Genomic DNA, 26782 nt, shown 5'->3' with positions numbered 1-26782 from the left:
AAACAAAAATGACATTTAAGGCTCAGTTTTAGAGGGAATTCTCTTTTGGAAGCGCTTTCGTGCTCTTTTTTTTTTTTAAACATCTGACAAGACTTTGTCTTCGCCCTCATTGAAGCCTTTGTTCTGCTGCTGTTCGCCTCTGTACTGCCGCCTCGGGTCAAACCAACTCTCTCAATTTCTCCCTATAGAGGTTTGTGGCGGCTTTGCATATAAATCTGCTTGTGAGTAAATCGTAAATAATCCTCTCCTCCAGGATTTCCTTCTTCAAAGTGAGGAGGCCGGGAGAAAGAAAGGCTCAGATTTCCCGTTCAGATGATAAAGTGAAGCCACAGAGTGAAAACAGAGTATAAAAAAATAAATAAATAAAGATTTGGTTGGAAATGAATTCTGGACAAAAACAGGAAGAAGTGTGGGGAGAAAACATGATGGTGCGTTGACTGCTATTGTCCAACACATGTCAAAGTGTTTGTGTTGGAGGACTGCGTAAAAACACAAAGATAAACATAAAACATAAACTCAAACAACACACACACACACACAAATAAACAACGTGTACACACACACACACACACACACACACACACACACACACACACACACACACACACACACACACACACACACACACACACACACACACACACACACACACACACACACAGACCTCGAAATCTTTCATTTGTGTTTACAGAGTCTGGTTTTGTTCTAGTTAGCGTCGTTAGCTTGATATAAAACAGTGACAGAATGCGTATAAGTGAATTAATGAATAATTTGGACTTTGCCACTCGTTATTTTGCTTCTGTTACCTTTTGGGGATTGGAGTCTCTTACCTGGGAACTGGCCACGGGCTCTCAAGTGGGAAAAGTACATCTAGTAAACAGGGGACTTCCGACTGGGAACTGGGAGTTCCTCCAAAAACCTCCTGCTGCAGTCAGCATGCTTCTACATGACAAAGATAACAATGTTATGGAGAGAAAAAACCCCAACAACACTGCAGTTAAACTTTTTGTTAGCTACAGTTCGTACAGATACTGCCTGTATGTTTTATGTGAAGTATACAGTTTATGAAATGTCTTCTTGGGTGTGTTAGCTTTCTCACCTCACGGGGACGTTCATGTGCGGCGGCTCATAGTTCCGAGCTGCTTTGAACGCACCACGAGTTTGGGGAAAAACTGCTCCCAATATGCGCATGCGCAGCTTCCTCAGGTAGAGGAGGTTTACCTGTACGGTTCACCCCGTAGATTACCTGCACGTCACCTGTGTTCACCTTTTAGATAATCTTACGTTACCTGTAGATTACCTGTATGTTACTTGGGTTCACCCCGTGGATTACCTGAACGTTTCCGTGGATTACTTGAACGTTACCTGTGGATTACCTGTACGTCACCTGCAGGTTTTACCTGTTTGTGAGCCTCCAGGTGAGCAGGTTGTGACGAGTTAAAGTGATTTTTAACCGCACAAGGAAGAAAAAACAGATTTCTGATGGAAATATTTTAACTGAGTAAAAGCGTTTTCACCTCGTCCTCCACCTCTTCTTCCTACGTCTCCTCCCCCTATTCCTCCTCCTCCTCCTCCTCCTCCTCCTCCTCAGAGATGAGCAGCTCAGACTTGCAGAAGTTTGCGGTTGAAGGTGAGTTTAAATATTTTGTTCCTTTGTGTTTCGGTTTCTGTATTTTTGTTTCTTTTTTGTTTTGTTTTGAATCTGTTTGTTTTTACTTGTCTTTGAAATCATTATTTCTCTCCTTGTAGTCGTCTTTAGTCTGTAGAACTACAAACATGAAGGTTTTCCTTGTCGGAAATTCTCTCACGTTCTCAAAAGGAGAATTCCGGGCGTTTTTTTTTATGCTGATTTCATCTCTATTGTGCAAGAAATATCTGCCCTCCTAATCCAGTTTTTCCAGTATGTCACAGAGACGGCACTACTCTCACAACTGAGGTTTGGATATTTTGAGGATTTCTCGATAGGAAATTTGCCAAATTGTTAGAAGTTCATGCAGATGTGTGTTTTGCCTCCTCTACTTCGTGTGTGTGTGTGTGTGTGTGTGTGTGTGTGTGTGTGTGTGTGTGTGTGTGTGTGTGTGTGTGTGTGTGTGTGTGTGTGTGTGTGTGTGTGTGTGTGTGTGTGTGTGTGTGTGTGTGAACGTGAGCGAGTGACTCCATCGTTTCCTCCCTGTTATCTCAGTTTACAGCAACAAATCTCCACCGCACAGATTAGTTTCCTCCCTCTCCTCAGAGAGGCTATTTACAGCACAGATAAGCAAAGTATTCGCAGGCAGCAGCTGGAGGAGGAGCTCCGGTTCGATCCCCTCTGTGTTCTGTTGATCCGAAGAGTTTCCTGTAAAGAAGTTTTATTTTCCTGATGATGAGGTTTCACTTCAGAGCGTGCGGGACAAAAGAGGATGAACCCGAGTGTGTGTGTGTCAGAGCTTCAGAGCGAAGAGGAAGACCAGGAGGAGCAGACGGGGGTCACAGATGTTCCCTCTTGTCCTCCGTCCACCGACTCCTTCAGTCCTGACCCGTCTCACCCGTACTACGACGTGGCTCGACACGGCATCATCCAGGTCGCAGGTACGACTCTTTTGTCTTCCCTTTACCACATACGCCTGCACATGTTTCACACAGTCTTTCCTTTAAAGGATTTTTAATTCTGTGGTTTTGTTTGTACTGCTCAACACTGCCCCCACAGGTCATCAGTAGTATTGCTCATTTTGCTACACTTCCTGGAAACTACATGAATTACACACTAGTGAACACGGAAGACAGACATGGTATGTGTGTTGTTGAACGTTTGTGTATTTGTGTTTGCAGGTGACGATAACTGTGGGAGGAAGATCATCGTGTTCAGCAGCGTCTGTTTGCCGCCATTACACCAGTTGAACCATCGCCGCCTGCTGGAGTGTGTGATGATTACACACGACGATGTCAATACATCCACGCTTCTGCTGACTCTCTGTGTGTGTGCGTGTGCGTGTGTGTGTTTCAGGTACCTGAAGTTCACTCTGGATCAGTACGTGCAGCTCGATTACATCCTGGTGTACTTCCACTTCGGTCTGCGGAGCAGCAACAAGCCGTCGGTCAAGTGGCTTCGTGAGGCGTACAGCGAGTTCGACAGGAAGTACGACGCTGCGCTAACAACTTCCCGAGTCGTGTTTGGTAACGGTTGAATGCACAGTACTACCACTTGTGATCCGTGGGTGGTGCTGCTGGGTCGCTGTAACGTCCAGTCCGCCCTCAGTCCGACACGTGCTGTGGTGGAATTTTCTCATTGCACCACCTTCTGGTCCAAAGTGGTATTGCAGTCAAATAGACTCCTTTTATTGATACATTTTAGCTCAAAACATTAAAAAAAACCATACAAGAAGAAACACATTAAGCTATTGTGTGGTTTTCTTTGACGTCGTCTTTAAAGGAGCTGTTTGTAAAATGTGAGTCATACCACTGCTCTGCGTAAGGGGGCAGCAGTGAGTCAGTGAAATTTTGGCTCAATCTGTGCCTCTGTTCTATTTGAAAGACAGAGGCCAGCTGGTTGGTGTTCTAACTTCACACACCTGAATGGAAGACTGTCGCGTTGTTTCAAACTGTCACAGATCTGAGACGACTTATTCAAAGTTCAGTGGAGAAGAAACATGCCTTAAAGCAGATTAAAAACATATTTTAGGAACAAAAGTTAATGTGAGAGTCGCCTGTCTGCGCTGAACAAGTTTTTGCCGTCTCAGATACAAGAAGAACCTGAAGACCCTTTACGTCGTCCATCCGACAAACTTCATCCGGATTGTGTGGAACATCTTCAAACCTCTGATCAGGTGCCGACTCCTCTCAGAAAATCCACACACACACACACACATTCAGAGCAGAATCGGTTCAGAACTTGTTGTCAGTGGGAAACAGCTCTTCTTCATTTTTTTCATCTGCAGTCAAAAGTTCGGGAAGAAGCTGAAGTACGTGAACTACCTGGCGGAGCTGCGAGAACATCTGAACTATGACCAGCTCTTCATCCCTCCAGAAGTAGTCAGGTACTTCCTGTCAGACACGTGGTCTCTCATGTCGCAGTTAAAGAGCCACTCAGTGTTCTAATGTGTCCGTGTCCTCGTTTTGTTTCTCTCAGGCACGACGAAAAGTTGCGTGCGGCTCAGAAAGGCGGCGATACACCTCCAGTGAAAGCTCCGCCCCCTCGGCCACCCCTACCCTGTCAGCAGTTTGGAGTCAGTCTCCAGTAGTGAGTTTTGACTCGTCACTCTCGACCAATCAGAGCCAGCGCTCAGTCACTGATGTTTGTTTCCCGTTAGCATTAGAGAGAAGAACCGCGACGCCACCATCCCCCCCGTCATGGTCCAGACTGTGGAGTACCTGAAGGAGCACGGTCAGTTTACGCTTGGGCCGTCTGATCCGAGTGTTGTTTGGTTGGTCGGGTGCACACAGGGGGCGCTAACGAACATACATACATGACTGTGTTTCAGGTCTGAAGACCGAGGGGATTTTCAGACGTTCAGTCCAGGTTCAGATCATCAAAGACATCCAGAAGCTCTACAACCTGGGTGAGCGGGGGCAAGTCCGGAGAAGCTTCGTGAGAATCTGAGCACTGAGTGAGACCCTGTAAATAAAGTTGAGTGTGTTTGAACGTGGTTCAGGGAGGCCGGTGGACTTTGATGAGCTCGGAGACGTTCACGTTCCCGCCGTCATCCTCAAGACGTTCCTCAGAGAACTCCCAGAGCCGCTGCTCACCTTCAGAGTCTACCAGCAGGCCCAGGACATCCTCGGTGAGGCTCACGAGAACACCCGAGCTCACGCCAACACTGGAGCCGTCTTTGATCCAAGCTGACCCGTGAGGTTTGTTTCCAGGTGTGCAGAGCAGTCTGAGGGTCAGCAGGTGCAAACACATCGTCCAAAGTCTCCCCGAGCATCAGTTCATGGTCAGCAGATACCTGATGGGTTTCCTCCACATGGTGAGTCTGCTCTGTGGCACCTCCACCTTTCACAGGTTAGCATTTCACGCGTTAGCATAAGCTGCTAGCTCGCCGTCGTCCATTTTCACATCCAGCCGAAGAATATCGGTAAATGGCAAACTAATGGTTTCCTGCTTTTTGTGGTGTTGTGACGACTCACTCCTGACTCGGTGATGTGGTGATTGTGATGACTCGGCATTCGTACTGTGATGATTTCTTGCTGACTCTGTGATCCTACTGTGATGACTCTTTGCTGACTCAGCGATCCTGCTGCGACGACTATGCTGACTCAGCAATCCTACTATGACGACTCTTTGCTGACTCGACATTCCTGTCGTTCTGACTCGGTACTGTCACAGGTGTCTCAGGAGAGTGTGGTGAACAGGATGAGTGCCTCTAACTTGGCCTGTGTGTTTGGAGTCAACCTCCTGTGGCCTCGCCATCGCTCCGTCTGTCTCGGCGCGCTGACGTCCATCAACATCTTCACCGAGATCCTCATCGAGCATTTTCACGCCATCTTCGAAGCCCACGGTCCACCTGCACAGGTCACCACAGAGTGACCCGCCCACCCAGGACTCGCCCCACGCCTCATATTACAGCAGCTCATGTGTCTCCATGGCAACAACAAAGAGAATTTTTTTTTAAAGTTTGAAAACTTAAAGGTCAAAATGTTTCAAATGTCTTTGTTTAAACATATTTTATATTTTTATAACTTTTAGAAGTTCGACTTTTTTTTGTAACAAAGTGTAACATTTGAGTGTATTTTATAAACTTGATGAATAAAAAATATGAATAAAGGTGGAAATTAATTCAAAGTGACAAACATGTTTTAGCGTCAATTTCTTATAAAAATGTTTCAAATGTTTTATTTCAATTTCAGTTGGAGTTGAGTTTTTGTGGGAGGAGTTAATCGATGGGAGGGGTTTAATAGCAGTAGGTGGAGTGTAATAGTAGGAGGGGCCTATCTAGAGGGTGGGGTTTCTCGGGAGGAGTTTTCAGGAAATGAAGAGACTTGAAGTCCAGATGAAGGAACTCTTTTCTTTATTCATGATTAGTTTTTTTTTCTTTTTTTTTCGTAAGAACTGGTACAAAAAGTGAGACTACTCTTTAACCACCAATCAGCTTCTGAATGCATCATCACCAAGAAAAAACTACGTTGGCATATTTAAGACAAACACGTTCCTATACACACTATCCACTTAACGGTTACCGTGGCAACCACGACGTCAAACCCACGCTTTGCTCCTTCGCGGTGTCGCCTCTTTGTGGCAAAAGAAACATCAAACGTCGCAGGCGGGGTTTTTTTTGTTTTTTTTTAGCTGCTCGATAAAATATAAAAATGTGTTTTTTTTTGTTCACATGTTGCGTCGTGTAGTAAAATAGATCTGTTTCATGTTGCAGCGCAGCACAGTTTCTCCCGGACAACATCTCTACAAACACAGGAAATGGGGCGGAGTCTTCTACTTCCTGTTTGTTGTAAAGGGGGCGGAGCCTCGACGCATCTCTGATATGAGCCTTTTTTTTCTCTTTTTTTTCCCTCCGCTCACTCGATATGAGTCGCATGACACGTTCACAAGCTCCGCCTCCTTGCTGATGATGCTTTTATTCACGTGTGAAGGCAAATGTTAAACAGTGTGAATGCTATAATGCTAATCTGAGCTAATCTGCTCGCGCGTCTGGAGTCTGGAAACAGGAAAAAAAAAAAACTTTGTTCTCTGTGACATTTTTCAAATGTGAAGGTGAACGACGAGAAAAACTGTCGAAAGTTAATGGTTTTGGGGGGAAAAACCCAGCAAAGACAGTTTTAGAGATCAATGCTATAGCCGAATTTCTATTTAAAGAATATTTTATGATATTTAAATTTGATTTACTTTGATATAAAAAAAATTTTATTGTTTTTTTATTTCTTTTCAAGTAATTTCATGATAAATACAGATTCTAATCCACGTGCCAAGGATTCAGTTAATGTTCTTTAAAAGGGAAAAACAAAACTGTCAAGAAAAAAAATCACCAAAGTTCTAAATTAATTAAAAATTAAAAACACAAATTCAAATTTAACAGGTTTACATACATATGTAAACCTGATCAATTTAAAGAAATAAATGAAAACAAATGTTGGATATTATCATCAAAGAAATAACAGACGTGGGCAGAAAGAAAATCTTCAGGTATTTAAAGAAACATTTTTGTTTCCAGACTCCAAAAGTCCACGAGGCGTTTTAAAAAAATTCTTTCCTAACAATAGTTTGTGCATTTGATGATAAAATGGATGAATAAACGCAGAAGAATAACGTCCGTTCCCTCCGTGACGACGTCATGGGAAGTTCAGCTAAAACGAGCTAACGTGGCTAACGGTGATGTCAGAGAACAGCTTCAAGTCCAAATTATTTTCTTTAACGTCACTTTTTTTGTCCTAATTTGAACTTTGTTTTAAGTCTAACATTCAGTGTTTCTTACTTAAAAACAGAGATTATATCTGTAGGTTTTAAAAAAAAAAAAAAAAACAATATTTAAAATATTTGTTCTTTAATTCTTTGAGATTATTTTCATAAAACATCGATATTGTGAGAAATTTAGAGAGAAAACGATAAAAATGGAAATAATTGAGGTATTTACACTGAAAAACTACAAACAGAAATTAATCATATAAAAGAGTGAAAAGTTGAATTCGGTGAACTTGAATAAAAACTTTTGTCTATTTTATGACTTTCTTCTATTTGTATTTCAGGATGAAAACATTTTCTTCAGTTGAGATGTAACAACAAACAATCTGATTGGTTGTGAAGTCAAACATTGTTTGTTTTTGTTTAGTTTTTTTTGTTCATTTGGACAAAAAGCTTAACGACTCTCTGACGTCTGTGCGAGTGCTACGTTTTACCGACGGTCCCTGAACGCAACGCCCTGGATTCACTCCTACGAAGTCCTTGCGAGCGCCGCGTCTCCTCCGGAGTCGTATTGCTCTGTTAAGTTTGTGCTGTGCAGACGTTTGGAGTCCGACAGTCCGGATCTGTTCCGTGTTTCCGACACCTGAAGACACCTGATATGACTCAAAGACAAAAAATAAAAAAATAAAAAAAGGCTTTTTTTTCTTCTTTTTTTTTTAAATCTCCTCCCTCTCTCCATTTGTTCGTTTGTGCATCGACAGGCTGCAAAGAAAAATGATGGGCTCAATCTAGAACACGGCAGGAAGACCAGCGACACCTAGAGGCTCGCTTCGTGACTGCGGGCGGACGATTTCTGACCTGCAGGGCCACAGTTGTCTGAAATGGGCGTGTCCTCGGGACGTGTCCTCTGGACGTGTCCTCAGATCAGCATGCGCCCATAGTCACAGACGGTTGTCGCAGCTGGACGTACGTGGCCACTCTCTTCCTCTGAGCGTTTGTTTTTGTTGTTTTTTTTTTGTTTTTTTTTAAAAGGGGCGGAGCATGAAACCCTGGACGGGAAAGGTTTTGTACTTGAGGCAGTGTTCGTCTGTCGGGTTCACAGGCTCGTCACCGTTTACAAAACAAATAACACGGAAAGGATTAAAAAAAGAAACGTGCGAGTATAAAAGAGGCAAGAGGACGAACGCAGTACAAAAACAAAAGAGGCTTTTTGGCATATTTTCTGTACTGGGTTAAAGGGGGCGGGGGCCTAACAGCGGCGCCGCACATCGAGGCGCAGCGTCATCCTTGTTTTCTGTCGCACAAACTTAACGATTTCACAGGAGAGTTAGTCATTCAGTGGGGAAAATTTGGTCCCACTTTTTTGTTCGGTCACTTTCTACTTTACACGGTTAGCAATTTATACAATCTGGAGACAAATTCTCAGAATAAAGTTGAAATAGTTCACAGCACAGTAACAATTCAGTTCCACAATTTTGATATTAAAGACCAAATAATGATAATTTCGTCAAAACGTCTGGCTAGAGTTCAGTTTGCTGTAATACCACCTCTGTACAGCAGAGGGCAGTTAGTCTTCTTCTGTTGTATGACTGAATGCAGGCAAAAAATGTAACTGATACCACCTGCTGGTACAAAGTGGTATTACAGAACGGATCGGGCTGATGCTCGCTGGTTAGCAGAGGAAAACTAACAGATTCGTGTGACTTTTTAACCAGAAAAAGGCTCCAGCTGTCCAACTCTTTCAATTTCAAGATTTTTCAGTCTCGAATTGACGTTCAAACGAAGAGGGAATTACCTTGCGATAAGAATCTTTTTCTTGTTGGACTTTTTGTTTTTGTTCGACAGGAAACTTGTTATCTTTCCACTGCAGCTTCAGACGTGCGACTGTGGCAAAGTTTGATAACCAATGAAAAATCTGCAAAGATGAGGAAGATGAGTAAGAATAATACAACATATGTACAGTGATCCCCTCCAATACTCCAAACATACATTTATCAACAGGCATCAGAAGGAAAATACTAAAATCTCCACTAGAAATGCTAATTTTCTGTAGTTTTTATCTTAAATACTTTTTTCTTTTTACTCTATTAATACTGAAAAAAAGTTATTCTCTGTTTTTGTTTTTGAAGGCTCGTTTACATACACGATGAAACTTTTTCCTGAATCATTATGGCAAAAGACTTGGATGGAGAACGAGAACAAACATCTACTCCGTATATCGCTGTACACTCGGTCCACTCGCTGCTAACGCTAACGCTAACTCTACCGCTCTGTGTGGCTGTCGCCGGGCAGGAAACGTAACGTCCGTCATGATAAATACATTAAGGCCAAGAACGTCAATAAATAGAAAAGAACTTAAAAAAAAAAAGGAATCTCGTAGCACTGAAGGTGTTGGCTTTGAAGAAAATACTCGAGTGGAGGCTCCTCGGTTTTGTTCCAGCTCCTCCCAACAGAAACTCGGATCGCCCCGGTGGGCGGGGCTAGTCGGCGATGTCGTCCTGGCTGTGGCTCGTCTGCAGGGGTGCTGTTGGTGGGGTCTGTGGGGCCGAGGGGCCGGCGGTGGTCACGGTAACGACGGCGGTGCTGGTGGGTTTGATCCAGGATGGGGAGAGCAGCGAGGCGGCGATGGTGGCGGCGGTCGTCATGGTGACCTGGATGAGCTGGTCGCGTTGGATCAACCTGATGAGGGCTTTGAGGCGTTCCAGTGAAGCTTGAGTGTCCTGCTGCTGCCCGAGGAGCCGCTCGCGCAGGTCGGCGCAATGCTGCAGAGACAGGAAGGATTGTTTTAACTGATCGCAGCAAAACAGCAAAACACTGGATCACCTGATGCTAAAGGACCAGAAAGCAGTTTTGATTTCTTGTCTCTGTCTGTGTCTGTACTTTGAGTGTGTTGTTGAGCTTCTTGTCCTGCTCCTCCAGGTGAGCGCACTCCTTCTTCAGCTCGTTGTTTCTCCTCAGAAGCCGTCGTTTCTCCTCCTGTCGCACTGCACATGCACAGAGAGGCGTTAGCACGATTCCCACATACACACACACATCCACACACGCACACACCAACCTCACCTGTTTTATGTGTAACATAGGAGTGGACAAAGTTTTGTGGCCACGACAGGTTCTCCTTGTTCAGGACCTGCAGATCAGAAACATTTGATGAACGTTCCTCACTGAAAAGTCACTTGTACTGTGTTGATGGAAGCCCCTCCTACCTTCTTCTGACACTTGGGGCAGTACCAGGGGCCTCGCGGGGGTGTTTTGAGGGGCGGGTTGAGGCAGTTGGGGTGGTAGGTGCGGGGGCAGTTGTGGCAGGGCTGCAGCTCTCCGTCCTCCTTACAGACCGAACAGTGGTCGTCATGCTCTATGTTGTCCTGCACACACACACATACACACACACAAGTTACAGACCACCAGACACTACACAGAGGGGCCACCAACTAACACTTGGAGGTCAACACCACAGCAGTGTGGAACTCTGGGTCAGGTGACCTGAAGTGACCCGTCGACGACGTGTCGTGTGACGAGTTGATGAGGTGCGATGTGACCTACCTTCCAGCAGAGGTCCTCACAGTCTGGCGTGCGGATGAAGCAGAATAAACGTTAGTGGCAGTTAGTGACAAACTTTTTTCATGTTTACGTTCAAAAAGTTTTTAACGCCTACAAAATGTATCACTTATTTAATCCCGATCACAATCACAAATGTTTTTACGATTCTCAAAAATGAAAACACTTTTTTTATCAGAAATGTATAAATTTAATGTCTTTTTTTTATTTATTGTCTTCGTAAAATTCTGTCTTTAACCGCCAATCATCCTCACCCACAATCACCTGGATGTTTCTCATATCGAACTTCTCTAATTTTGTCATTTACCATTTTAGTCACACCGGTTCCATATTTTATTGTAGATTAACAAGACTCAGAAAGTGTGGTTTCTCTCTCGTTACATTTTCGTGTCAGACTGGCTGAATAGAGCCAAAGCTAACAGGAACGTAAACAGAACAAAGTGAGCTTGTAAGTTGGACACAGATGAAAAGTTAAGGATGTTTTTGATCGCAGAGTTTCTGCTTAGAAACATTATAAAGGTTTTACCTCGGGCTGACAGGAAGAGGGCGCTGTTCAGGTAATGAGATGCCAGCCGTTTACGCTGAAACAAACACGAGGGAAAAAATGATTGAAAACAACTGAGAAACTTCTAAGTTCTACTTCTTGTTTCCTGTTTCTCGTATCTGACCTCAGGCTCGAAGAGGCCGCTGTACGCCGGGTTCGCTGTGCTCCGCCTCTTCCTCTCCTGCCTCTTCATCTGGATCTCTGCGCAACCAATCACAGTGCAGTTAGGACATCATCAGAAACAATACCATTGGATTACTATAATGCACCAACAGCCAAAACACCTAGTTTTTGAATTTTCATTTCAGAAAGGTTTCTCATTTACATGGCAATGCAGTTAAAATACGGAGCTTTGAAAAAAATATTATTCCATTTAATCTCTGAATAACTGAACATTTTTCATGGACACAGAACTGCTGGGGTTCCAACCCAAACACTGACACTTTTTTTTTCAATTCTCTGTGAAACCTTTGTGATTGAAAATCATGGAGCTTAATTAAACACACAAAATAGTAACATTTTAATTGGTGATCTTCTCATTTTTATCTTTAGTCTCGAAAAAACATGTTAATGTTCAACTTCATATTATTTTCTTTCCTCGGCGGAGAATAGAAATCGAAGTTTTAAAAGTAAAAAAAAAAGACTTTCATATAATTTTTTTCTCTCTTTACATGTTGTCATTAGACAGTAAATCATCAGAGAGAACCAGTTGGATTTGTTATGTTGTGAATACACTTATTCAATCCTTTAACATCTGATAATCATCTACTTTACTGATTCACTACGATTCAAAGTTCCTGAATTCACCTTCCAGCTGTTCTGTGGTCACCAGACCCAGAGACACCATGAAGGCAACTTTCTGTGAGAGGAGGAGATAAAAAAACATTGTTTCACGTTTCACTTCATCTCATATAAAACTCAGATTAACGAGTGGAAGAGAGGTCTTTGAATGCATCCCGGTCCTCTCAATCACCATGACGAATAGGAAGAGGAGACGCTCACCTCGGGGTCTTCATCCTTCTTCTGTTTTGGGGACTTTGGGGTCTGTGGGGCCTCCTGAGAGGTGAGGTCTGTAGGGGCTGCTGGGCCCCCCGAGGCCACCTCAGTGCCGCTGTGCGCTTGTGGCTGGATGATGATGACCTGCAGATTATACGCAGATTACAGGTCGGTCTATCGATCACACTAAATGTCAGACTAACAGATTAAACAACAGATGATCTGGAGCAGCTTTAGCGTGAACACTAAATTTCTGGGGTGTGGTGGTTGATCTGGTCTTATTGCAAAAAGCCGCCAGCTAGTTTAAGTTTAGGTTTTTAGCGTCACGGTGGCTCCACCTTGACGGCCTCGCTGACAGCGGACAACCCATTCCCAGAGGCCGGCGAGGCGGCGATGATGGCGTAGGCCACGCCAGGCCCTGCGGAAGCGTGCTGGGTGGGTCCGGCCGAGTCGGGCCCCCCTGCGGGCGGAGACAGCGAGGCGTTGCTCTGACCGTTGGGCCGGCGCTCGGGGCTCAGTGTGCTGTTGGCGGTGGGTAGCGTGGCCCCCTGGCTCCTGGGACTGACCACAGCCGTGGCCCTCTGCAGGCTGAGCGGCTGGAGATCCTGACACGGACTGTAGGGGAGACTGTCTGGGATCTGGGTCTTTGGCCTGACCTGTGGGTGGGGGGATATGATACCTTAACATCCTATTGAGCACCAGGACCGAATACAGAATCAAGTCAAAATCATTAACGTTAAAGACCAGCTATGATAAAAATCATAGTTTAAAAACCATAAAGAACCGGTTCAACAACAAGTGCACAACAAACCGGGACAGACCAAAGACAGAAAAGGTCCAGGAAGAAGGCCAAACAGGTTACCTGAGGTAGAACAGAGGCTGCTTGTCCTGCCAGCCGGTGCAGAGAGCCCACCTGAGGCACCTTGATGGGCAGAGCAGTGAGGGTCCCCAGCATCTGGAACAGGTAAACAACAGGTAAGCGAAAAGTGGCTATCACAGTGTGAATTAAAACAAGAAAACAAGTGGAGGCCAATGAGTAAACAAGGGGTAAACAATGTGTGTACATTGGATAAACAGCCAAGTGAAACACTGGTAAACATTGAGGCCTTGAATTGTTTTAGTTTTTAGTTTTCCTGCATCTTCATCACCACAGTGATTTCGCGGGGCGACGTGATTGGCTGACACAAACCGACAAATCTGACCCAAAACAACAAGCAAATGTTTCCGGCTGCGTTCAATCAGAGCTGCTTTTCCCCCTCCCCCCTGTGAAAAGCCCAGTGTGTTGCAGAGCGACGATACAAGAAGAAGGCGGAGGAGGAGGAGGCTGCTGGTTTCCATAGCAACTGCAGAGAGGACAATTCTTGAAGTGCAGAGATTTTACTTCTGTACTCCAAACAGAACAGAAGCATCTGTTTCAGCTCCCGCTCCTCCTCCTCCTGCAGAAGCAGAGTGACGGCGTCTCTGTGGTGAGGAATTGGCTGATTAAAGCGATTAGGATCATTTATAAAAAACAGGTGAAGTTTAGTTTGTGTTTCTCCACCCTGGGCCTCCTTCCTCCTGGTTTCTGATTGGCCAGGTTCACACAACTGTAATGTCCCACAGTAAGTAGCGTTCGCCTGAATCCACAGTAGCTGTGATTAGCATTAGCATGCTTAAGTAGCATTGGCACGCTTTCTAAGAGCCGTCTGCATGTTGTTAGTTTATCTCAGTTTTGTTGCTGCTACTTCTTAGTTAATAAATCTATTCAATAAAGATGGGATAACATCCAGAGTATAGAGCGTTTTCCTCCCACTAACTGATGTAACTTCAACTGAACTTTTTGGGTCAGTCAGTGCTTGGACTGATCCAGCTCAGCTAATGCTAATGCTAATGTTAACGCCAGGCTACTAATCTAACACTACAATGTCACAGCGATGCGACAGTTATTAACACAGGAACTGCCAAGTAACCAGTCAATTTGTATCTTCAGTAACTTAGTTCCTCATCGCACATCACCTGATTACACCCGAAGAACAGTCATTCTTATACTCATGTGTGTTTCACGTGTCATGATGTCACTGTGGTTACCGTGGTTACCTGGGAGGGGGGCAGCTCCCCAGCTCTCCTGCTGCCGCTGAACGGGTGGACTCCGGCCGCCGCCGCCCGGCCCCCGCCTGTCTGCAGGTTGATGGCGGTGGTCTGCAGCGGCTCCGAGCTCGCCGCCTTCTGGCCGTTAATGTGTGCCGTCACCATGGAGACCGGCGCCTTGGCCGGCACCACGGAGATGGCGATACTCTGAGCGGGAGGCTTGATGAGGGACAGCGGAGTGGTCGACCCCACAGGACAACTTCTGACAGCCAACTTCTACAGAGGGAGGGAGAGAGCGACTGTTAGAGAGAGAGAGAGAGAGACCGACTATTTAAGAGAGAAAGACCGACTGTTAGTGACAGTGTACAGGGGTTTCAACACAATGGATAGTTATTAACTACCAACCTGAGTCAATGTGTGTTTTAAGGTGAACCTTTAACGTCCAACAGGAAACCGTTCCCTCACAGATCACAACTACAACTCCTCCTCCTCCTCCTCCTCCTCCTCCGATTAGCTCTGAGGTCAATGCCACACAAACAAGCTCACAACAACTACAACGTTCAACATCTACTGGCAGGGCCACATCCAGACAGACCCCCACAACTCTTCATCCAAATCCTCCCGCCCACACGGTTCAGTTTGGATCATGACACAGCGGAACGTTTCTCTGACTGTGTTTGTGTCGTACTGAGTCACCGTCTCCACTGAGAAGTGAAGTTCTTCACTTCTTTGTCCTGTTTGAAATGCATTCAGAGGGACGGTATGAAGCCTCAGGCAATGATTTCAAGTGATAACAGAAAACTTTCATTGCGTTTTAAATATCGAAGCCAACAGCGTCCGGAGCCACTGAAAACACAACTTTTTGTAAAATGGCTCCAAAGGTGGAACTTTCCAAAAACACTCGGGCTCTGCTGCCATGTAGACGGCAGAAAACAACACTTTCTGGAAATGTGCAGGCTCCATTTCAAATACTGAATATGGACACCACAGTTGTAGTAAATAGTTCCCCACATGCGAGAGCAGATGGACAGTAACGACCATGGCGGCCTCCAGAGTGTCATGACTCCCTAGTCCATATTCTCCTGCCAGTTGGTTGATTTAGAGTCAAGATTCACCTGTAATGGCATCCAATCTGTCGTCCGTCTTTACCAATGTCTGTGCACTCGTGTTAATGTTTATATATTGTTCTCAGCACCCGTGTGTGTGCTTTCATTACAAAAATAAACAACAGCAACCACTAGTGGCCGAACATGAAAACTACGTTGTTTCCTGTGTTTCTGCCATTGTGGAAACAGACACAGTTTTCAGAACATTGTAAATGTTTTTGTGTGTGTGTGTGTGGACGTTTCCTGTGTGGAGGTTTGGTTCTGGAAGTTTTGTCTGTTTGTGGAGCCTGTAAAGAAAACTTCAATACGAAAGCTGCAACATGTTCACAGGGCTCCATCTGAAATTTATCTGACAAGACTCCATCAAGTTTCAAAAGTCCATGAAGAGCTCACACACACACACACACACACACACACACACACACACACACACACACACACACACACACACACACACACACACAGTCATGTTGTTGTAGCACTCATGGTGTAGTTTCATGTGATTGTGGTCAGTCAGCCATAAAACACAGATTTCTGACCCAGTAAACACACACACACACTCACACACACACACACACGCACACGCACACACACACACACATACACACACACACACACACACACACACACACACACACACACACGAGCATCTGGAAGCAGCTCTTGGCGCGGTGCAGTAGTGGTTGGCCCTTTCCCAGCTCCTCTCCTGGCACAGATGCAGCTTATCAGCAGGAGCACACGGGACACGGCTGGACTGCCGCCCGTCGTTTGAACCTCGACTGCACACCGCCAAGCACGTGGCGCTGACCTGGAAACATGGCGTATGTTCCCCAAGCGGCGGGACACAGCGCAGACACCACTCTGCAGGACCGGAATCGAACATGAGACCTTGTGAGGGGTCAGCATGCAGCGGATTCAAGGCTGGTTGGTCAGATGGCTCGTTGTCGGGTTGATAAATCGGGTTGATAAATATCACAATAGTTCGCCGCGTCTTTATTAATCAGAAACAAGCTCAAAACAACGTGGTCACTTTGGAAGCTCCTGCACAACAGTCACAGTTGTCGTCGTCAGGACGACGGGCACATGGTCCAATTAGAGGCTTCATACTGAAAACAAATTATGACAAATTGTTGTTTTGTTTTGTCTCCGTCTCTTCGTCACAACCTCCCATGGCATCACAAACACGGTATAGATTGAGGGTCCTCTCTGCAGGGACGACAGGCCAAAACGACTGAGTGGAGACGACGGCAGCAAGCTCAGGAGTCAAACATCACCTGAAGATACCAAATCTTCAGAAAACCTTTTCGCCGCAGGGTGAAGAGCAGCAGAGGGGATCCACAGAGAGCACTGGGGGACGTTCCGCCTCCTGCCCTCCCTTCCTCCTGACGCCTCTGGACAAGCACACAACTTTTTCAAAATGCTTCGGCTCCGCTTCTCTGTAAACGCAACTTTTTTTTGAAAGGCTGCGACTGAGCCTGTACACCAAGGCCATAGTAAATACTTCCTTTTGCACATGCTCAGTCGATGGACAATAACAACAACAGCGGCCTCCAGAGTGTCATGACTCCCAATCCATATGGTCCTGGGACTTGGTAGTTTTCTAGTTGAGAGTGTTCATTGTTTCTGCTGCTTCCATGTAAATGTTTTTCAAAACATTTTCAAAATGTTGCAGTATAAATGCGCAACTTTTCTAAAACAAAAATGCAAAAATGATTGTGTTTTCACTTGAAACGTTGTCGTGCAAACGGGGTCTTAGTTTCCTCAACTTTTATCTTGGTTTAACTTAAATATGTCTCAACCTTTGTCTTGTTGATTAAATTTCTAGAATTGTGTTGTTTTAGTTTAGTCTGTTTCTCCTTTTGTCTAATTGAGTCTCTCTCCTTTAGCTTTGTGAAAAATGTTAGTGACATTCTGAGCAGTGCCCACAGCGCCCCCTTCAGGTTGTTGACGGGGGCTGCTATTTTTTAAACTCGTATTCACCTGCACCTTTTCACTCAGTTTGTAGGTCGAAAGGTTTCCGTTACCGTGGCAACGGCTCATTCGTCGGCTCCAACTTGGAGCCGCCTTTTCAAACTCTGCAATCACGCAGTCGGGGGGGTCGACAGCTGTCATGCTCAGCAACTAGTTTTATGCCAAGCTAACAGTTCTTAAGCTCTGATAATTATTTTTATGCTCAGCTAATGTGGTTTTTTTTCTTTTTTTTCTTATGTGATGATAAAGTTTAAAAAACTACTGAAAAAAAGGTACGCCGGCGGTGAACTGAACCTTGACGATGTTTAAACTGAAAGTAAAAGACTGGAAAGCAGCTAAAATAAAAGAAAATATGTGTGATAAAATGATAATGTGTTGTTAAATGTCCTCGTCTGTGTGTGTTGACTGCAGGTGGTTTATAACTCAGAGGAGTTTTCTTCACCACAAACGGGGGACAGCTGCTCTCCGTGAAAGGGTGTGTGTGTGTGTGTGTGTGTGTGTGTGTGTGTGTGTGTGTGTGTGTGTGTGTGTGTGTGTGTGTGTGTGTGTGTGTGTGGGGTGGGGGCCGTCCAGCAGATGGACTGCAATGAACAATGGGAGCAGACAGATGCAGCCACAAAGAGCAGCTCAGACTCACTGCCACATACACACACACACACACACACACACACACACGCAGGTCCTTTGACAGCCACTGGGGGCGCAACACTGCGCTCAGAGCCTCAAAACACAAACATATCGGCTTCAACCTGAGGAAGAAATCTGATCCACCGAGAACGACTTGCACACACTGAGAAATGAGGAAAACACACAAAGTTTGAGAACCAGTGAAGGACAACTAATCAGTGAACAGCAGAGAAAAAAAAACCTCAAGGAATTAAAGAAACATCCCCTGGTACTCAAAACTTTGTTTTTCCATCTTCAAACATCAAGTAGTGACTCAGAGTTTATACGGCAACAAAACACAAAACACGCCAGCAAACAACTTGTTAACAACAGGTAAATAAAACATCATGACGTGGTGTAAACACAATACAAACATCGGGAACAACAGTAACTTTCATGTAAACAATGATAAGACAGCACACGTGACAAACGTGTAAAGAACGCATAAACAACATGCAAACATCATGTGAACAATGATGCTGTGAGCATGAGCGTACCTGTCCGTTCTGAAGATCGTTGAGGCCTTTACACAACGTCTGATTCTGCGGGAAAGAAAAAAGAAGAAAGGAAAACATTAAAAGGCCATTTTGATTTTTCTTCTTCTGATTGAGACACAGAACTGGAGGTCCAGCAGACTCAGCGCGTCCTGACCAACACTTTCACCACCTGCACTGAAGCATACGAGAAACTTCACCCGCTCTGCCACTTGGCTTAGAAACAAAACAAAACAAAGAAACAAGCGGCTGGTTGCTATGACAACTAAACAAAGCCAGAGGTGAACTTGCTCACGTGTAGCGTAATTTCCACGTTAACGACATGTTAGTTTATTCATGTCAGATTCTAAATTGAAAGTTAAAGACTTTCAGTTCTTCAAACTCACGTTTGTAACTTTTATTGGAAGTTTGTGTGGAAGACAGATAATTTAAGACGTTAGTTTAACAGCTACCTTTAGACCAGGAGGATCAAATATGTTGATCGTGTATTAAAAATTGTATAATCTAATGAGTCTGAGATCTCTGCTAACATACAGGCGCTATGAAGAGTTGGCTAGAACTTCATTCGTGGGTTTGCAAAGCTTCACACTGACAACTTGAACTACAGAGAAACATAGAATATAAATGTATGAAGACAAAATATCTCCACAAATAAACATGAACAATTTGAGTTCAGTTGTCACCAACATATATAAGTAGACTACTCATTGTTTGCTGCAGGGTGGTGGCCATATTGGATGAGGACCTGCTTCTAAATCCAGTGCTTTTACATTATTTAATGAATAACATGATCGCTACTTTTTGCGATCAAGTTTGTTTTTTCAAGTCATAAGTCTGCCTCACACTTATTTTTTGGCTTTTTATTGCCATTTACAGGCCACATCCAGCTACCTGGTACAATAACTGGGGCTGAAATAATTTCGTGAATAATTTAATTACTACAAATCCTCAAGGTTTCGTTAAAATGTATTATATTTGATCGGAGCCATCCAGCCGGGAAGATTTTTAAACACCGGCTCGATTCGAGGTGTGTAACAGCGGGGCGCATATTTGTGAAAAACAATGATGTCATCGCCCCACCTCGTGACCCTATAACCCCGTAAACCCCCCCCCTCCGCGACATCACTTAACAACAACAACAATGGCAGACTACACGCTCCAGGTGGAGCTGCAGATGCTACCAATGCTAGTCGGTTTAATAACGTGATGTGTTACATTTTGCAAATACGAGGATGAGCAGGAGTATTCCCTCTGTCTTCTTCTACATTTTTGGTGCATTTATGTGACAGTTACAGCGCCACCTAAAGGTCTGGCATCAGTACTACATTGTTTTGAGCCTTGTTCATAGTGAAATGTGGATGGAAAGGACGACGGGGAGAAAAAAGATTGTTTTGGCTCGTGTGGACCGGGCCTGAGTTTCACTATTCAGTGCACCGTGTTGAATTTCATGTGTGACACTGAGCTCTGATACATTCATAAATGCTGACAACACAGAAACTGGTGGAAGACGGAGTAAAAACACTGCAGAGCAAACCAATGCTGTGGTCTGCATTGTAAAACCATTAGAATTCAACAACAGGACGTCCTCAACTCAACAACACAGTAGAAAACATCCCCTTTATGCTCCTTAAGCGCTCATCACAAATGATTATGTACTGAAATGGCTATGAAACTAAAAATGAATAAAGGGTGTGTGTGTGTTTGAATTAAAAACTTTGTCAGGTTGCAGTAACTTTAATCATCATCCAGTAAGAAAAGTGGCTTTTGGAAGATTAAAATCCTCAAAACATTTTACAGTGAATCTAACACTTCTGACCTGAATGAAAAAAATAATAATAATAAATGTCCATAATGTTCCTTTGATAAGAAAAACAATCTCTTTAAAACCCAGAATGCCATATGTTGATCACACTCAATGAGCTTTTTTTTTGTTTGTTTTTGAAAGACTATTTGTGCCAGAGTTGCACTTCCCAGTGAAATGATGTGACGTCAAACAGCAAAAGCCCCAATTTACATGTTCATATCAGAACTTTTTGTTTATTTTTTTCATGTTATTGCAATAAAACATACAGATCTTAAATTACATTTATTTATTCTTTCTGTCTCCATCAACAGATTCCTTTTTTTTTTTTTTTTTTTTAATGACTACTGATCAGCTGTTTGTACCAAACCAGGTAAAAAATGTGTTATAATCTGACTATCTTAATTGTGTAAATACCTTTTCTAAATACAAGCTTGTCCTTCTATGTCTGCTGTCCTCTGTATCGCATGATCAGGTGTTTTTAAACTGAAAGTAAGTTCATCAGGTGCACTGAGAAACGTTCATTGTTAATGTGAAACTAAGGCACGGCAGAATGTTCTGTTTGATACAAGAAAGCATCTCGTGTTGACAACAGATTGTATTTCACACCATTAATGTAATATTACATCATACCTGGAGGCGACAATAGGAGAATGACAGACTTCACTGCTTAACTAAAAGTAATGTTCTATTGTCGGCTAAAATCAAATAATTCTGTATATTATGACTGTATCGTGGACATTTAGTTTAATTATATCAAGGTGCCATTCTCTCATCATCACAGAGGCTTTAACTATTTCTACATTTTGTTGTTTGTAATAATGGGAATATGACAGGTTCAAATTAGAAACACCTCTCTGTACGACGCAGTCCAACTCGACACCACTCCGAACAGAATGTAAGAGAAAAAACATGTTTAAGTTTAAAGCTTCTGATTGTGTTAAGCAAAATGTATTAACTTTGTACAAGTAGAATTTAGTCAATAGATTACATTATATCATAACAGCATACCTATGAAGTGTTTCTCATGATGTCTATCTTAATATGCTGTGAACTCATTATGATACTAAGAGCACAAAAAAAGTATAATTCTACTGTAGTTCTGGTTTCAAATTGTTAAAGTCAGCTCTACTTTTTTAAAATAAGTATAACTGAACACATTCATAACAGAGCCGATATATTGAAGAAATACATGTTAAAATGCTCTCAAGATCTGTGTACATTTCCTGTATTTAAAAACTGATTTAATGATCACCAGATGGGTATTTTATGACTTGAATCTAGAAGTTGGAGACTCAGATTTGACTCTTGCTGGTGACTTGGTCGCAGCTCTGATAATATAAATAACGTGGCTCAACCTGAAGTGGGCCAAAACTACTTTGATTATGCTTTTGAGCTTTTGACACAAATTTTTATTGAACACATTAGAATGATATCAGATTGGTTTAGTTTTTTTAAATTGTCAAATATTTACATTTTATTAAATTAATTGATCATTTATTGTATTTAAGTTTGATGTATGAAGTCAAATGTAAAGAGGAAGAGGTGGAAGAGTGTGTGTGTGTGTGTGTGTGTGTGTGTGTGTGTGTGTGTGTGTGTGTGTGTGTGTGTGTGTGTGTGTGTGTGTGTGTGTGTGTGTGTGTGTGTGTCTGTGTCTGTGTCTGTGTCTGTGTCTGTGTCTGTGTGTGAGGGAAACTGTAAGAAGCAGCCGTTTCCATGGTTACACACAGCCTGTGAAACAGACACACACACACACACACACACACACACACACACACACACACACACACACACACACACACACACAGACATCGCAACACACAAATCTGCTGAACTTGTAGCACTGAATGACAACAAATTGAAAAAGTGTTGAAAAGTGAAATCTGGAGCCAAGACGCACAACAATACACAATAATACAACAACTCAACACACACAAACTGAGGAATAAATAGACAACTCATCAAAGGAAGACTGAAATAAAGACACAAAGCAACACAGAGGCAGAAATTATGGCACCTTTCTTTATAACAAAACTGAGAAAAGGGAAAAAGGGATCCTGATGCAAATAACACAAAGACACACACAACACGTTCAAACTGCCTTAAAACAAAGTTCTACATCTAAACAATGACAAGGAGACACAACCAATCCAAACAAACCAAATCCAGACACAACACAAACTCACACAAAATTCACAAAGACACAAAGTCTGAAACAATCTGACCGAAGAAATGTGTGCGGTTTTGTTAAAGGAGCCGTGAGTGAGTGTGTGTGTGTGAGTGTGTGTGTGTGTGTGTGTGTGTGTGTTGTACAGCGATGACAAATGAGGAGCAGCTCCCCTCCCCCTCCTCACGCCAAAAACACCATCAAAGCTATCAAAATGCTAATGCTGCACATGAATGGGGCCCCTCCCCCTCTGAACCCCCTCAAACTCTGCAGACTTTCTGCAGCCCCTTAAAGGGGGAGTGTGTGCGCACACACACACAAAGTTCAACTACAAATACATAAAAGCTGAAAACAAAAGCCACTAAATTGCACTTTCTTCTTTACACAGAGATGCCAAGAGAATTACAGAGATATTAAAAGAGTGAAGTCACCACAAAGTGATAAAAAGCGACAACAAGAAAAACACAAAATGAATCAGGATGATAAACAAAGGTTGGCTGAAAAAAAAACATAAGAAGGAAATTCAACACAAATAGAACATATCATATTCAACTGAAGTAGATCACAACAAGAACCACGTAAAGTGATGAAAACATTCATGCAAACAAGCCAAGAGGAAAAATCAGAACAATATGAATTCAAATCAAAAATACACAAGACCGAAAACAACAGAGTGACACAAGAAAATGTGTGTATGTGTGTGTGTGTGTGTGTGTGTGTGTGTGTGTGTGTATGTGTGTGTGTGTTTCTGGTGAGACTTAGGCCTTGTTTACACAACAAAGTTTCAAGTAAAAACTCTCAAATTTTGCATTTTCGTTTCAGAAAAGTTTTCGGTTTGCACTGCAACGTTTTGAAAACGGTATTCATTTATGCCAAAACTGCAGAAAACATAGTTTTCCTGTAGCGCCACTAGTCGGCGCTGTTGTTTGTCGTAACGAAACCATACACACGTATGCAGAGAACAATACGCTATAAACATTAACAATGGCAAGTTCATGGACAAATGACCAAGTTTAATTGCTATTACAAGTGACTCATATTATAAAAGTGCCAAGTCCCAGGAGAATATGGACTGGGAGTCATGATACTCTAGATGCCGCCATTGTCTTTACTTTCCATCTACTCACGTATGTGCAGAAGAACTACTGGTACGGCCGTGGAGCACAAGTGCAGTAAAAGTGTCTCTGCCATCACAGGAGGGTTTTCAAATAGTTGCATTTTCCTCCAATTACAGGACGATGGAGTGTTTTTAAAAAGTTCCGCCTCTGGTGCCATTTTCAAAAAGTTGCATTTTCAGTGGCTCCGTGTAAACAGACATCAAAAACGCAATTAAAGTTTTGCATTTTCACTTGTAATGGGGGCCTTTAAAGTGAAATCCCTGTAGGAGTTTACAGGCCTCAAACAAACCAACAAACACACTCGCAACTGAGGAGGAGCTGACCGTGGTGCTGAACAACTTCTCTGCTCCTCACACCCAGGAGGAGCAGCAGGAGGAGCAGGAGGAGCTGCCCATGGCGCTGAGCCTCCTCTCTCCTCCTCACACCCAGGAGGAGCTGACCGTGGTGCTGAGCCTCCTCTCTGCTCCTCACACTCAGCACCCACAAAGGCAGCAGGAAGAGGAGGTGAGTGAAAGTGACCAATCAGAGCGCAGCTCGGCGGCCACGTGACCCTCCATCAGTAATAAATCCAAAGTGAGAGAAAAGAGGAGAAAACGGCCCACAAAATACTCTCTCCCAGGGAACCGGCCTCCCTCTCCGGGCCACCGCGGCTCCACGGAGCCTGGGACCCGCCGCGGAGCCCCGGGGAGCTCCCTCCCACCTCCTCCTCTGCTCCTCCTCCGGTATACTCTCCAGAAACATGTCGACCTACTCAAAATGGACGCTAAAATTTCTCAACATCAGAACTTTGAGTCGGTTGAAGCCGCTCAGAGGCCGAAACCTCCTCCCGTCTCCCGGAACACCCCGGGAACAGACCGGGAGCAGACCGGGAGCAGAGCGGGGACAACCTGCGGGGACCGGAGGAGGAACGTCGGGGAGCTTTTAAAGCTCTTTCAAGCCAATTCCATCCTCTTTCTCAGTGAAAAACTTCACCGCAGCTCCGTGGTTCTGACCCGGAGAACACACCGGGGCCCCGCGGTGATTTTCTCCCTCAACCGGAGCAGATTTGTGCTGATAAAGTTTCTCACAACACTCCCCCCTCCCCCTCCACCACCTCCTCCTCTTCTTCCTCCTCTTCCTCCTCCTCCTCCTCCTCCTCACCCCTGCCGGGAGGAGAGCTGCTTACCTGTGGGTTCATCGGAGCAGCTCCTGGGTCACATCCAGCCGCGGCCGAGGAGCAAAGTTTGGGGAGCAGGAGGAGGTTCGGCTCCATAAAGGAGCTCCGCTGCTCCTCATAAATATTCAGGTCGCGTCCGGATGGCCACACAGCACCTCCTCCTCCTCCTCCTCCTCCTCCTCCTCCTCCTCCAGCAGCACCGCATTAACAGCTCCCCAAACCTCCACGTTCAGCCCCAAAGTGCCGCGGGGGGGAGGGAGGGGGTGTGGGGGGAGAGTACCGGACCGGACCGGACCGAGCGGAGCGGCCGGCGGGGCTCCGGCCCCCCTCCCCGGGCAGAGAGCTCCCCTCCGGCCGCTCCGCTCTCACTCTCTGACAACAGAGAAGAAAGCTCGATGTTTCCTTACCTGGTGACATTGGATCTCCACTTGCAGCGCTTCTTGCGGGCCCTGGACCTCCATGTTCGGAGCCCGGCGGCACTTTGGTGCCACTTTGTGCCGCTCCGAGACGAACTTCAGGCGGAATTTAGAGGTTTTTTGCAGCCTCAGTAACAATTGAAAGAAGAATTACTCCGAGCTGCACCAGCAAGTTCTCCCTTTTTTTTTTTTTTTTTTTTTCTACCAGGCTGAAGGACTCATCACTACACTTTCCGCCCGTCTTCAAAAGTGCTCCAGAGCGGGCGGGAGGGCTCGGGACCGCGGCCGGGCGCTCTCCTGGTCACGGCCGGACGTCGACGGGTCCTCCGGGGCGGCGGCTCGGCGGTTCCGTCGTTGATTTTAAGTTGAAAAACGGGAACTAGATGTTGTCCGAGTCCGCGGCTTGATTTCACTTTGCCTCGGGAAAAGTAGTGCTGCGGCTGTCAATGGTAATTCTCGAGTTCCCGGATGGAGACCCCTCCCCCTCCCCCGCGGTGTGCGCATGCGGAGTGTGCAGCGTGTCTGTTTTTCTGATGAAGTTTTTCTGATTATAATGGCGATTTCACTCGAAAAACAAGTTAAAAACTACGCATACGCGAAGATTTAAAACTCACATCGGACAGATTCAATAAAAACGTGGCAGAAATGTGTTTTTTATTCCAATACACGTGAACTTACTCACATGTTATTGTCCTCTTGAGTCATCTGAGAATAATCTCTTCACATGCATTTGTTTACGTGTTTGTCCTCTAGTCTTGTATTTATGTTATATTTGGCTTTATTCTGTTTTCTATTTAATATTGATGAATAAAGAACTTTTAGACAAGAGAAAAGTATGATTTTCACACATGTTGGGACAAAAATTACAACTAAACAAAGACTGCCATTAAATAAAAACACCAGGAAACATTTATTTTCTTAAGCTAAATATGAATTTAAAGAAACAAAGTTTTTTTTTTTTTTACTTTGTTACTGTATTTCCAATCATGTATTTATCTCTGTTTGTGTCCCCTGGTGTTAATCTTCTATGTGACCTAAATATGTTTAATACTTGATTAATGCAGGTTATAATGCCACATTATAATGTCACACTACAAAACACATTCAAGTCATAACTTTAGAGGAATTTACTTAATTCAATCCTCATATACTTTTAGTTTTGTCACAGAACATTGTTTTTTTGATTAAATTAATCTTTAGGAATTCAATTCGGACTGGTCTTTTGACAATTTCCACTAACTTTGACAATAATAATCTTCCAGAACACAAACCTTTAAATTAACCTTTTTGTGAATTAAGTCATTTTACTTGTCACTCACTAACAATGAGACAATGTTCCCTAACAAAGTATGTATTTTTATATCCGTGGTGACAAACCATTGACTAAATCTTACTTAT

General features: G+C 44.1%; 2 protein-coding genes across 4 annotated transcripts; one reads left to right on the top strand and one right to left on the bottom strand.

The window, feature by feature from the left end:
• Window positions 1-1187: 1187 nt before the first annotated feature.
• LOC308127226 (rho GTPase-activating protein 8-like) lies at window positions 1188-5766 on the top strand. 3 transcript variants are annotated; one of them, XM_080492120.1, is made up of 13 exons: window positions 1188-1418; window positions 1592-1630; window positions 2425-2568; window positions 2809-2896; window positions 2984-3115; window positions 3717-3803; window positions 3915-4013; window positions 4106-4216; window positions 4287-4360; window positions 4458-4535; window positions 4629-4757; window positions 4840-4943; window positions 5303-5766. In XM_080492120.1, the coding sequence occupies exons 2-13, from the start codon at window positions 1594-1596 to the stop codon at window positions 5501-5503; spliced, it is 1284 nt and encodes a 427-aa protein (XP_080348246.1). In that variant the 5' UTR covers window positions 1188-1418; window positions 1592-1593; the 3' UTR covers window positions 5504-5766. The 3 variants fall into 3 exon arrangements, with proteins under 3 accessions (XP_080348246.1, XP_080348245.1, XP_080348247.1); XM_080492119.1 differs by having other exon boundaries at window positions 1190-1418; window positions 2380-2568; XM_080492121.1 differs by having other exon boundaries at window positions 1194-1378.
• A 2279-nt stretch (window positions 5767-8045) lies between these two features.
• phf21b (PHD finger protein 21B) lies at window positions 8046-25587 on the bottom strand. Its single transcript, XM_080492101.1, has 14 exons — window positions 25376-25587; window positions 18730-18774; window positions 14499-14765; window positions 13285-13377; window positions 12761-13078; window positions 12429-12566; window positions 12234-12285; window positions 11551-11627; window positions 11409-11463; window positions 10868-10890; window positions 10531-10689; window positions 10388-10454; window positions 10208-10311; window positions 8046-10089 (listed from the first exon to the last, which is right to left on the bottom strand). The coding sequence occupies exons 1-14, from the start codon at window positions 25427-25429 to the stop codon at window positions 9808-9810; spliced, it is 1734 nt and encodes a 577-aa protein (XP_080348227.1). The 5' UTR covers window positions 25430-25587; the 3' UTR covers window positions 8046-9807.
• Between the last annotated feature and the right edge of the window lie 1195 nt (window positions 25588-26782).

This window comes from Lipophrys pholis (genome assembly GCF_963383615.2).
Source record: "Lipophrys pholis genome assembly, chromosome: 22".
In the NCBI taxonomy this organism is placed as follows: domain Eukaryota; kingdom Metazoa; phylum Chordata; class Actinopteri; order Blenniiformes; family Blenniidae; genus Lipophrys; species Lipophrys pholis.
Note: the sequence above shows the minus strand (reverse complement) of the source record. Positions and strands in the feature narration are given on the sequence as shown.

Coding starts and splice junctions, on each gene's coding strand:
- phf21b (XM_080492101.1), bottom strand. CDS start 25,429: ATGGAGGTCCAGGGCCCGCAAGAAGCGCTGCAAGTGGAGATCCAATGT. Junction 14,766..18,729: donor ACGATCTTCAGAACGGACAG/GTACGCTCATGC, acceptor CTCCCTCTGTAG/AAGTTGGCTGTCAGAAGTTG. Junction 11,628..12,233: donor GACCACAGAACAGCTGGAAG/GTGAATTCAGGA, acceptor TTGGTTGCGCAG/AGATCCAGATGAAGAGGCAG.
- LOC308127226 (XM_080492119.1), top strand. CDS start 1,594: ATGAGCAGCTCAGACTTGCAGAAGTTTGCGGTTGAAG. Junction 2,897..2,983: donor AACCATCGCCGCCTGCTGGA/GTGTGTGATGAT, acceptor TGTGTGTTTCAG/GTACCTGAAGTTCACTCTGG. Junction 3,804..3,914: donor ATCTTCAAACCTCTGATCAG/GTGCCGACTCCT, acceptor TTTCATCTGCAG/TCAAAAGTTCGGGAAGAAGC.